This window comes from Etheostoma cragini, chromosome 23 (assembly GCF_013103735.1).
Source record: "Etheostoma cragini isolate CJK2018 chromosome 23, CSU_Ecrag_1.0, whole genome shotgun sequence".
NCBI lineage: Eukaryota > Metazoa > Chordata > Actinopteri > Perciformes > Percidae > Etheostoma > Etheostoma cragini.
Genome location: NC_048429.1, coordinates 6,862,558 through 6,874,878, shown reverse-complemented (window position 1 = coordinate 6,874,878; position 12,321 = coordinate 6,862,558). Strand labels below are relative to the sequence as shown.

Sequence of the window (12,321 nt, the reverse complement as noted above, 5' to 3'; positions counted from 1 at the left end):
TCTTGTGCACCAAAGCTGCAGGGCCAGAATAAGGAGAATATACAGAGGATTGGTATCCATTTTTATTAAAAAAACAAATGGCCCTAAACAATGACTTAAAATGAGTCAAGGCCGCTGCCTTTTTAATTATATTATAAACCAAAAAATCATGCAAAGTACACAATATTTAACCTCAATTGATGATACATCTTCTGTGCTCTCAACCCCCAAAACATAGTTTTATTTCTTTTTAGCTACAGTATTTTTACCGTAGGCCTGTTTGTAAATTTGTAGGGTTGTTTGTGTGACGCTGAGATCAAAATAGAAAATGTCCGACACAGCTTGAACGCAGCATTAGCAGGGTTAACACTATGCTGACGTGTCGCACCTCTTGCCCCGGAAAGACTTCATTTCAATTTACCTCTGCAGGCGAGATGTGGCTCCGTTCGCTCCCATTCATTCTGCTCCCCAGACCCGGAAAGAATTTGACGTGTGTGTATGCATGGCAAAGTGTGTTTCCGGTATAACGTGTGTGTTGATCGGCGTTCAGCCTTTTTCTCTTGGCTTTCAGTAGAACAGTCACTGACTTCAGAGTCCCAGTTCCCTTGCCTGGTCACCCCTTAACGGCGTTATATTTCAAACCGGTGGACATGGCATCTGTTTCGGCACCAGCTCAGACAGGCCCTAATCCGGCTGCTTCTCTGCAAAGAGGAATTGTGAAAATGGTAGGAAGGAAACCTAACATACATATGTGAGCTCACTTAGCTTAGTAAGGCAAGGGCTAATGAAGGCTAACTAGCTTTAACTGTCATACAACTTGAATTAAACTTATTTGAGTATATAGCTAAACGTACCTGAGTGTTAAATGCCAGTCTTTGCAATTTGTCACTAACATTCAGTTTACCTGGCTTCGGCAGCATGTCAGCTAACATTAGCTGGTTTGCTACTTAATTTGCTAGCCTGCTAATAAGCTGTAACCAACGACGTTAACACATGTTTGCTATAAGTAACTTAAACTAACCATTTCCGTGAAATGTGACGTATATCTACACATATTAAGTTGTCAAAGTTGCTTTACATGTACTAAAATCCAAAAAGGCTATTTAGTAACTTAGCTGTAACGTTAACAGATGTTTAGTTTCCCAGCTATCTGCTAGCTAGCTAACTTGCGTTTACTCTTATGTTCTCCAAGTGTTGACTTTAATGAACAAAGTTTGTTGTCTGCTGTCTTGCGGAAAACGCAGTTGACAGCGTTTACACAAATTGAATGTCTTTATCTTATTAGCGAAATAAAAATTAGTACTTTGCCAAGTAGCGTGTAAGCTAGCTAACAATCAAAGCATCTTCTTACATCGCTTCTTTATTGTCCCCCTCAGCATTTACTATAAATGCTATTGTATCATATTTTTGCAGTTAAAGTACTGATTATTAATGTTGGATAATATGGGATTCAGGACGCTTTTTCAATGTTTCCGACCATTCAAGTCCCCGAGCATTTCCCTAGTGTGCTTGTTTCAGTTAACCACGGGGAACTGACACGTAGCTATAGCTGTCTTTCCCCTGTAATCTCTCATCTTGGCTGTGTGTTGTCTCTGTTTCTGTCACTTTACCTTCTTTGACTTTAAGACTTGACTTCTTTTGACACTGGTACTTTGTTCTAACTGCAACATAACCTTTACTCATTTAGATGGTTAAGATAGGGGGCTTTCACACCTGTAGTTACTAACCTCATATTTTCTCAATATACTGTATGTATTGCATAGTTCCATAGTTTGAACTCCGGAAGGTAGCCAGACCCAATAGTTTCACTTAGTCTTCTGGAGCAAACACATAAAAGCGGAGTTATATTGTTGTATACGTTTTAGATGTTAGTAATAGTAAGTACAGGTGCATGCAAGTCATTCCACCTTATCATGGAGAGCATATTAAACAACACACTCAGAACTGTCTCTAGGTGTTGGAAGAAGAGCTGTTTTTCATAATTCGTAGCTGCTGTAAACAGGTTAGCACTGTTGTCCTCCCTTATGTGGATGTCCTCCCCTTGAGAAGGTGTATTAATAGGTTACACTCTTGTGGGTTTATTACCAAAGGAATTGAGGGTTTTGTGAAGCCTCTGCTACTGCACCAATCTAAATAGTTCAATTAAAATGATTTTGGTAAGAGATGAATTTCAAATGAACTCTTAACGCTCACTATAGTTTAGTTTTATAGTAGAACCTTCATTAATGTCCCTTATCTAATACAATCAACTCTGTGCCTTGAGAACACGTTGCCATCATCCTTACTGGCTCTGTGGATTATTTTAAAAAGCAGATCAAGACCCATCTGTTCATACAAGAATTGGGTTAACCTGTCTGCCCCAAGTATCTTCAATGATTTTTTTTTATCTTGATTTTTTTTTATTATGCCCTGTAAAGCACTTTCTGGCTTATGTCTATGTACAGCACTTTAGAAATACTTTTGACTTTACTTACTTACTTGAGAAATGTGATCGGGAAGTCAAGCAAAGCTGTGTAGTGCATTCCAAGTGGAACTTGTCCCTTTTGTAAACAAAGATGGGGGGGGTAATGTCTCTTTTTTGCCACACCTGGTCAATATATAAAAAATACAACTACTCTTCTGCTTAGCCTTTAGCCTACTTGATTGGACCGCTTCAGATAGTGCGGAATGGTGGTGTTTTGATGGAAGACTTTATCTAGCCCACATCTTAGATCAACAGCCCCCAGGGATGCTCCCTGCAGACACACTGGAGAGTTGGCAGATAAAACGTGTTTGCTCAGATTTGTGTAAATGCCATGGTTGTCATACCCAAGAGTACGGTTATCTTTTTTTTTGTATTTAGCTATGTTATCAGATGGTGTGATCTTAGCATGCGTTTGAATGACAGACTGTCTCCACGGCAACGTGACGTTGCTTTCAAGCTCTATAATAGTTTTCCAGGCCTCTGTAACATCTTTTAAAATTTTGCTAATTTATACTACGATGATTTTATTAAATTGGCAAGTGCTTTGCATCCACACAGGACGGTTGCTTTAAAGTTGCCTACCTACTTTATCTGTTTATGTTATACCAGTTTCAAATGAATCCCCAATGACTCTTCCATTGTGCTTATTAGATCGACACTTTCCGTAATGCAAATGCAAATTCAACAGTTCACTGGGTATGGTATTTTTCCCTGGTGTTTGTGGCCTGTGAATTGCAATGGGGGCCCATACTTTTTACTGTTGATTTTTATCTTCTCCAATTGATGGTCTTTATTGTCGTCTTTCCAGGTCTTGTCAGGCTGTGCCATCATTGTTCGGGGCCAGCCTCGGGGTGGCCCACCCCCGGAGCGTCAGATCAATCTCAGTAATATCCGAGCTGGGGCCATGGCCCGTCGAGCCGCTCAGGGCCAACCCGACACCAAGGACACCCCTGATGAGGTGAGCACCTCTATCCCATTCTGTATATATTTATGTGGGTTTGGCAAGTAGCCCTGCAGCACACACTACTATATTCCAATTTGGCGGTTAATGCTGATATACGCATCTTTGTTTTAATTGTGGGTAGAATAAATAGCTTTGGAATTTTTGACACATGGCTTTGCTATTGTAATTCCCATCTATCAGTTGTAATAATGTTTGGATCTGTAGTCAGATCATCCTTGATTGTATAAATGATAATAAAGTCTTGAGATAAACATGTCAATTCTCTCAAGGCTTTAAGATACAACTGTTGTAATTTTCTTTTCAAGCCTTTGAAAAGTCCATCAGTTTAATAATCAAAGGCAGAGGTTACCACTCTCTGTCCTTATTTTAAAAAACACTATAGGCCTTTTTTTTTTTAACAGATGAGACAATGGGAGGAATACAGAGAGAATTTGCTTTAACCAGGAAAACATAATTTTGAAAATCAAGTTTATTTCTGTTTTTGCTAATAATGCTTGTGTAACTATTGTGTTTAGTGGGTACTATTTTCACTTCCTTACTGCCGACTGTTATGTGTGTCTGGTGGTTGTGAAGAGGCAAAAGGAAAAAAACTGCAGTGGGGGCCACCAACTGTGATCATACTGTAAATTAATCAGAAAATAATACAACACACTATTTTTTTATTTTAAATGATTATTTTGTCCTGTTGATACTCATCAGTCAAAATACACCTTGGTTGTTTGTGATAAACCTTTGATTTGACAGCTCTATGGAAGAATACATTAACATTCCTGTCTGTATTGCAGCCATGGGCCTTTCAAGCCAGAGAGTTCCTGCGGAAGAAGCTAATCGGCAAAGAAGTGTGCTTCACTGTGGAAATCAAGACCGCTTTGGGCAGGGAGTACGGCATGGTCTACCTGGGGAGAGGTAAGTGGACTTTCGCGTCTAAAATAACAAATAGGTCTGAACAATGTCCAAGTAGGGAAGGATACAAATTCCAGACATTTTCCTTTTCACCTTGATTTTTCGTGAGTTTCGTTCTTTTAAGAATAAATCAAAATCAAATGAAAATTAAAATGTAACATACATGTGGTGTGAAAACAGTTGTTTTCAAACTATTGTTTTCATATAAAACTATTAATCCAGGCTAAAGTGTATGACAATGACTGCATGTTCCACAAAAAGGAGGCATTCTCCACAAAAAGCATCATCTTGCTATGTACTTGTGCATATGTGACAAATAAAGCTATCTATCTATCTATCTATCTATCTATCTATGTTGTTTCCTCTAAATTCCAGGTTTTGGTTGACTAGTGTTTGAAACTAGCGGGGCCAGCTTGTTTTGTTTGATAAATTGATCAGACCCGCATGTTACACGCACTAGCAACAAACTGTGTATCGAAGAACAATTAATTCAGTGTAAATGACGGTGGATCAGACACAGACTTCTGATGTAGATTAGTGTAACGTTTCCAGTGTTGCGGCTCCGAACCGCGGTAGTTAGGACGGACGGCTTGTTTCTTAAGGCTGAATATATTGGCTTTAGCCTGGTTGGTAGCAGCTTTCTGGGGGGAAATGGCCGGGAGACGTTGTAATTATGTTGCATTATTGGGTAATTTAGTTCGTATTTGCAGAGAATATAAAACAATCACTACTGTAGCTTCACTGACTACCCATCGAAAATATACGCATCACTGTCAGCAGCATCTGCTGCGTTCGGTACCTTACATCCCATAACAATAACCGCCGTCGGACTAAGGTCACATACACACGTTGCCCACATGGCTACCTGTCTTAAAGGGGAAGGGTCGGCAGGTAATAATCACATAAAAGGACAACGATGAAAGTTAACTTTTCTACAGAATCGAGCAGCCCAAAAGGATTAACTTTAACATCGCACCGTCCTGCGATGTGACTATTGCGCATACGCACATCGCAATGTGGATGCTAAAACACAATATCGTTCAGCCCTAGTTATGACTGTGCTATCACAATATTGCCTGTATATTTTGTGCTAAAATAGAATTAAAATTGGTTAAGTACCCTGTTTTTCAAATAGTTTGATGGTGGTACAGTACTGTAGAGTATTTTCCAGTGAAGTTGGACCTGCTGCTAGCTTATCAGCTGCAAGTACAATTTAACTGAGAATAGTTTGTAATCAACCATTAAATCAGCACCCCTGCAAAAGCACATTTCTACATGTAGCTAGACGGCCCTCTTCTCCTAAATGCCAGCACTCGTGATGGCCTCATGTCCAATCAAATTACCTGACCAGAACTAACTGCTGTGTAATTAAAAAAAAAATGTTTTCTTTGTCCTCTCATTTTAGACACAACAGGTGAAAACATCGCTGACTCTTTGGTGAACGAGGGCCTTGCCACAGTCCGCAGGGAAGGAATTAGGGGCAACAAGTAAGGTTTTTGCATCTCTCCTCCCTGTAATTTTTGTTACCATGAATGGCACAACACTTATAGTGCAGTACAGTTCCCCATGCTTAATGTTGTCTTGTCAGGTGTAAAACACTTACTATTAGAACATTCAGCAACACGTTAGCATGAAACTGATACTTATGCAGAAGAATGTTAGGTTTTTATTCTGTCTGCTTCTCAGCTTTTTGGTAAGATTAGTTGAAAAAAGAAAGTCCATTTAGATGAAATTATGTGTACTGATACGATTGGAATCCAATATCCCACACAGTATGTGACTGGACCATATGTCAAAGTTTATCTTTGGGATATCTAATTGTTGCATATCAGATTCTGTGGTGCATATTATGTTTGTTAATAATCGGCTACATTGGCCTGGCTGACCTGTAGCATTATGCAAGAGACAAACCAAATCTTTCCCTCTAAAACCCATTGCTTAATTAATGTGGTTGATGTATTTTTGGTCATCAAAACTGGTTTTAGTTTGAAACTTTACACTGAGTAAGGCTGAAATAATTGTTGACATGATTTGGTAATTTTTGTGTAGCAGCACAACACTGGTAAATCTGTGGGGACATATGCATAAGTCCTCAACTAATAGACTGTAGAGAATTGAGTCATGGTGTCCCAGATGGTGGCAGTATTACCCTGCTGCTACAATTATGTACCCTCTGAAACTCTTTTCTGCCACATTGCCCTTACACAGTAATTTCCTGAACACACTTTCACACCCAGCGCTATATGACAAAGTACTGCATATCCCCCAGTGGCAGTATTTGCACATTACACACATTACAAGCAATTTCACTCATGCTGCTACATGTGCATCTTCCAACATGAACGAAGATGATGTGAAATTCTGTTGCTAATGACCCATTTCAAGCATTCAGCGCAATGGCCCACAACAAGCACTAATGTAAATGATGCTTTAAGTGTGAGCAGGCATCATTTGGCCAAAAGGGAGCCCCATTACTCAGTGAGGACTTACGGCCTTAGCTTTTCCCTCAGTGTTAGCCTCCAATATCATTACCCTTCGTGATTGGCTATGTTGATCACACTAACTATGATGTGATCACAATTATGGGGGACGATTATAACGATGATGGCTTTCGGACACTGCAGTTAAACACGTTCAGACCCTGACTGCGACTTGGGAAAGCAGTCACCCAATTCACAGATTCATCGGCAGGGGCGAATGCTCACCAGCGCAGGCTGGACCATAGTTGTTCAGGCTTGATTGGTTTATTAAAGCAAGAATGAACTCACTCTCCCACTCACAAGATGGATTGATTGTTGCATTCTGTTCACTTTTGAACATGTATAAAATAAAATATGAATCAATTGTGTATTTTTAACACAATTAACATCTTTATGGACATCATTTTCTGTAGTGGTACTTACCCAATTTTGACCAAAATTATTCATCTTGACATGCCACATTGGAACAGAGGATTGATTCCATGAAACCTCTAAGCACAGATTGCTTTTTTAGATTTAGATTTACTAGAATTATCTTTGAAACCAGCAACATGTGACAGTACGAATACTTGTCATTGTTCCATTGATTAAAGTTCCTCAACAACATCAAGTCTTGTTATTTCACTGAAGAATGAGCTTTTTTTCGCTGTCCGGTATCGTTCTCTTCCCTGTATAGTCTCCTCAATGTTCACTAAATACCTCACAGCACTGTTGTTAGGAATGGCATATACCATAATGGCTTTTATGATTCCATTTAAATTATCCCAGAAAGGCTTTGGTTTAGTGCACTCATAAAACACGAGTATGTCTTTCCACCAGATCATTACAGTGCCTTCAGCATGGTTTTAGAGTTTTTTTTTTATCTTGGGTGTTATGAAGAAGGAAAAAAAATTAAATCCTTCCAGCAAAACTTTCTCCAAAGCATCATTCCAGTTGTTGGTTACACTGACTGTATGTTTTTTTTGCCCTACAAAGTCATAATCCTGACAAATATATACTTTATTACTTGCAATCTTAAATTTGTGGATTTGTGCAACAGAAAATATTCTAGTCTAGTCTCAAACTTTTAAAGTTTACCATTAATGAATTATGTGTATTTGGTCTGTCAGCTTTAGCTTCGGGCTACATATTAAATAAAATGTATTATTATATTGCTGCTGTCGGTGTCGGGCAGATTTATATTTATTTAAATCACACAGATGAGTTTTTCTGGGTTGCTCTTGGGAGGCTTCATCATTTGAGCTTCACTTTAACTTGATCAGTCATAAGAAATGCTGTCCTTGGTGCTGAGCCATACAGTGATTGGTACAGACACATTAATCAATCTACTCTACTCCGTCTGTCATCTCCATCTGCGTCATTCAGTCAGACTGCTTTTCTTTAAAAGAAAAAAAAAAGAACTGTGCTCCTTTGGGCCTTGCTGCTCACTATGACCCCTTCAGTCAAGTACACTAGGGAACCATCTTCAAACTGTACAAAGGCAACAGGGAGTTGTAAAACGGCCCGCTAAAGTTCAACATTTTGTATCTATTTAAAGAATTTTTGGTTGCATGAGGGATGCCATATTGAGATAGAGATATAGCCTACTTGTGTTCAAATAATATTGTTTTTTCTTCATGGCCCTGTTCCTTCAGTAGCGTGTCTTAGTATTGCACTTTCTTAGCCATCAATATTTCTGATGTCAAGCAATGTGTTGGTTGGAAGGAGTTGATGACCTAAAAGGAAACCAGTCTATTTGGAGCCATGGATAAGTTCACTATCATCTGCCTCCACACATGCAGTTATTTTTAAGTCTTAGCCAATCTCTACTTGTAAGTTGCCTTCCATTTATTTCTGTGGCTGTACGATGTCTGCTTTCCTTGATTGCATGTTAGTTTCTCTCACTCTAGCTTTATTGTAGCTTTCCGTTCCTGTTTAACGCTTAAATTCAAAGTAGCTTAAAGACAATTGACTTCTTACGGAAAGTTTCACTATTGTTCCTCAGTAAGCAAGAAACTGTTTCGATTCAATTTGAATTAAGTAGCTAAATCAATGTAGAGGGGAACTGGGCTGGGTGGCTTTTGGGCATGAGTCCAAAAGCCCAATTAGGAACACACAGCTGGAGAACAGAGCACGTGGTGTGTGTTTGTGTGTGGCGTTTTTAATTGAGACCCACTTAGTTGCTACTTCAAAGTGAACAGTGTCTTTTAGGCGGCAAGATGTGAAAAATTCAGTTTGTGTACGGTTCATTTTGTAAAAGCTGTAGTCACTATCGCTACTCCCATATCAGTCAAGCAGTCATTGCTTCTAGGAAAAACAAAAGCCTGTTGGCCATTTGATGTAATGAATAATTAAAGTTGTACAAGGGCCCTAAAAAGCATTAGGCCACACAATTTAGAGAGCTAGAATGGAATTAATTGTGGCGTTTGTAGCCAGCTGCGTGGTTGCTTTTGAAGGAGCTGTCAAACACTGTTATTGTCTCTTGACAAAATGCTCGGATACATTTTTTAAAGCAGTTATAATCTGGTCATCAGCTGGTTGCCACTTCAACAACGATGCAGTTTGTCAGGAACAGCACTTTATCCAGCACTAAATTCAACAAAGCTGGAGCTTTATCAAACCCAAACACATGCAGTCCTATACTTTTGTTCAGCACTTGTAGATGTTGAAACATATAACCAATGGGAGTTTTGTTGCACTGAAAAGCTACAACTGTTGTAATTTGATGAATAGTTTTCATGACCATCATGACAGAAGTTAACGGGACGCTATGCAGTTTTGTCCGGGTCTTTGCTTTTTTGTTTGTGTGCGTGTGTGCGTACATTGTTTACATTTTTCACAGCTGGTAAGAAGCCATCTGTGAAAGTTTCAATATCGGCTTCACTCTGCTGCAGGTTTCAGTAGCAGGACCATGTCATGCTACTTAACTAATTCATTGAAATCATTTTAATAAAGTTCCTGTTGAGGTTTCATTTTGTTTTTTTATTTTACGCACTAAAATTCATTTTTAAACGTCCCAGTCTGCTCACGAGTTTCCCACGAGTTTCCCACTTTCCGCATCCAAGTTCTTCTAAAAGAGAAGGCCTGACAACAGAGCTAACTTCTACTCACTATATATAAAAAGATCAACTCATTGATTTTATCACTTTGACGGTTTGGAATGTATTTTGTGGGTGTTACTTTATGTATGTCCTAAACTTTCCTTTTTTGCTTACCAGTCCAGACCAGGCCAGACTCTGTGAATTGGAGGACCAGGCTAAGGCTTCCAAGAAGGGTCTGTGGAGTGAGGGTGGCGGTACAAACACCATCCGTGACATCAAGTACATCATAGAAAATCCCCGCAACTTCATTGACTCGTTGCACCAGAGACCCATCAACGGTAATTAGATTGGGAGGGGCATGCAAACATCCACGCTGATACACTCATACAGAGAAAGCTTGGCCTCAGCAACAAAGACACATGACATACAAAAGAACACAAAGCCTCTATTTTTCCATTTATATATAAAAAACCTGTTTTGTTCGAAGATATTTTGTTCTAAATGTCCACTTGAGGGCATGTAATGGTACACACCATATTGCCCTTCAATGGCTTATTCCTCCAATCTCTCATCTCTGACTCTTCCGAGTTGTAATGTGCCTCTCAATTCATTTCCAGGCGCTTGCCGTTAACAGGGGCTCAGCTCATTTCCCTACCCTTTAATTGAATGGGGGAAATGAACAGGGAAAGGCTTTTTTGTTCTTTTTATTTCTTGTTCTTACCATTTGTGAGAGACAGTCAAGGGTTGTTACGAAATTGGAAGCACTCCAGCCGAAGCGCTTTAAATTGTGTGTTGAGTAGGTTTGGTTGAAAACCGGAACAACAATTTCTCCCTCATCTACTTATGCGGACGGACACGTATATAAGTAAAGAAAGAAGGCATATGGAGAGTGAGAAAACCCATCATCACAATGCCATTTAGGTGTGAAATGCCTCAAGTGACTGACATCCTGTCCAATTTCTTAAAGCACTTTTAAAAGTTAGGAACAACAATGGTTTGATTTGATTTTGGAGAACAATCCAATGTAATAACTCAAAAGCTTTCCAAATAAATTGGTCTTACCTCTAGCTTGATATGTTGGCAAATAAGCACTGTAAAACCCTTTTTAAAGTGATATCTATACTCTAAAAGGCTATCTCTCTTCAACTTTAAACCTCCTGTAAGTTTGAAAAGTGACTGTAAAAACAAGCACTAGAAATATGTAGATTCCTTCTTCCCAGATGGCTGTGGTGAGCTTGAGTGTATGCAACCTTCAATAGGGACAAGTATCAAAACATTCAGCAGATTTTCTCAAATGCACCTCTCCACTTTCCATCCATAGGCTCAGTATGTTCCAAACATTTATTGTTTTGGCAAAATATACTACTTGCATCGGAATTTTAGAGTATCTACAGGAATAGCTTACCACTGAAGTAGTGTGTTAGCTTTATTATAGATAATTGTTTTAAACAAACTTTGCACACTGACAGCGGTTGTGCGAACTCGTTTAAGCTTAACACAGCCCTTTTATGCTGCGAGGAAGGAAGCTGCAAAACTTTATCCAGCCACCTTTTAAGCCTTTAAGGGAGAGTGTTTGATGAAACTTTTAGTTTGACTATCACTTTAAGTTTACATAGTCTAACAAGGAGGCCATGGCTTTCTCCCCTTTGAGAAGTAGCAGAGAGTTGTCCTTTTTTAGCAAGACATCTCAATTCCACTGCTCAGTAAAACATTGCGTTTTTTGACAGATGAGAGGTTATAGTTTTAAATTTGGGTGTCATGCAGAGCATTGTTGAAAAGGGAATGCATTTTATGACAATTTTCCCAGGGTGAAGAAAGATTAAAAAAATAAATTAAAATAAATTCAGATTTTCATGGGTCTGGCCCGACTAGCCTTGATTTAGCTTTCCTTGAAATATCAGATATTCGGTTTCACCCTAATTCAGTCCTCACCCTACATTTTCCCGTATGAAATATGGTAATTATAAGGTAGGTATAAGCTTTATCCAGCCCACAAATAAGCAAGTCTAAGTCAAGAGCTTGATGTCTGCATGGTCATTAAAGTTCAACATAATGTCCTCCCTTACATTCTATTCTCCTTCCTTCCCTCCTGCAGCCATTATCGAGCATGTGCGTGACGGCAGCGTTGTTCGTGCCTTGCTGCTCCCTGACTATTACCTGGTCACTGTCATGCTGTCTGGAGTAAAGGTAACCACCACTCACTTCCTAAAATTACAGTGAAACGTTAAACTGTTACCTTTTTTAACAGTAGTAAGCAAATAAACAAATGAATGTATAAACAGCTAAACTACATGTAGATAATAAGGCAGTGATCTGACAGTTTCCTCAACTCCCATCTTTCACTTTACCGTCACAAAAACTATGAAAGTATTTTTATGTAAACGGTCCAGTCTTATCATTAAGATTTATTTTAGAGGGCACCCAGATAGCTCTGTTGGTAGAGCGGGTGCCCATGTATAGAGGTTTACTCCTCGACGCAGCCGGCCCGGGTTCGAATCCAGCCTGCGGCCC

At 39.3% G+C, this 12,321-nt stretch overlaps 1 protein-coding gene across 1 annotated transcript in view; it reads left to right on the top strand.

Moving 5' to 3' along the window:
• The first annotated feature begins 433 nt into the window (after nucleotides 1-433).
• snd1 (staphylococcal nuclease and tudor domain containing 1) overlaps nucleotides 434-12,321 on the top strand; it is a 171,046-nt gene continuing 159,158 nt past the window's right edge. Inside the window, exons 1-6 of the mRNA XM_034863048.1 lie at nucleotides 434-704; nucleotides 3,252-3,401; nucleotides 4,193-4,313; nucleotides 5,716-5,797; nucleotides 9,988-10,148; nucleotides 11,906-11,997. Of these exons, the coding sequence (XP_034718939.1) occupies nucleotides 630-704; nucleotides 3,252-3,401; nucleotides 4,193-4,313; nucleotides 5,716-5,797; nucleotides 9,988-10,148; nucleotides 11,906-11,997 (681 nt within the window). The 5' untranslated portion in view covers nucleotides 434-629. The remainder of the gene's footprint in view (nucleotides 705-3,251; nucleotides 3,402-4,192; nucleotides 4,314-5,715; nucleotides 5,798-9,987; nucleotides 10,149-11,905; nucleotides 11,998-12,321) is intronic.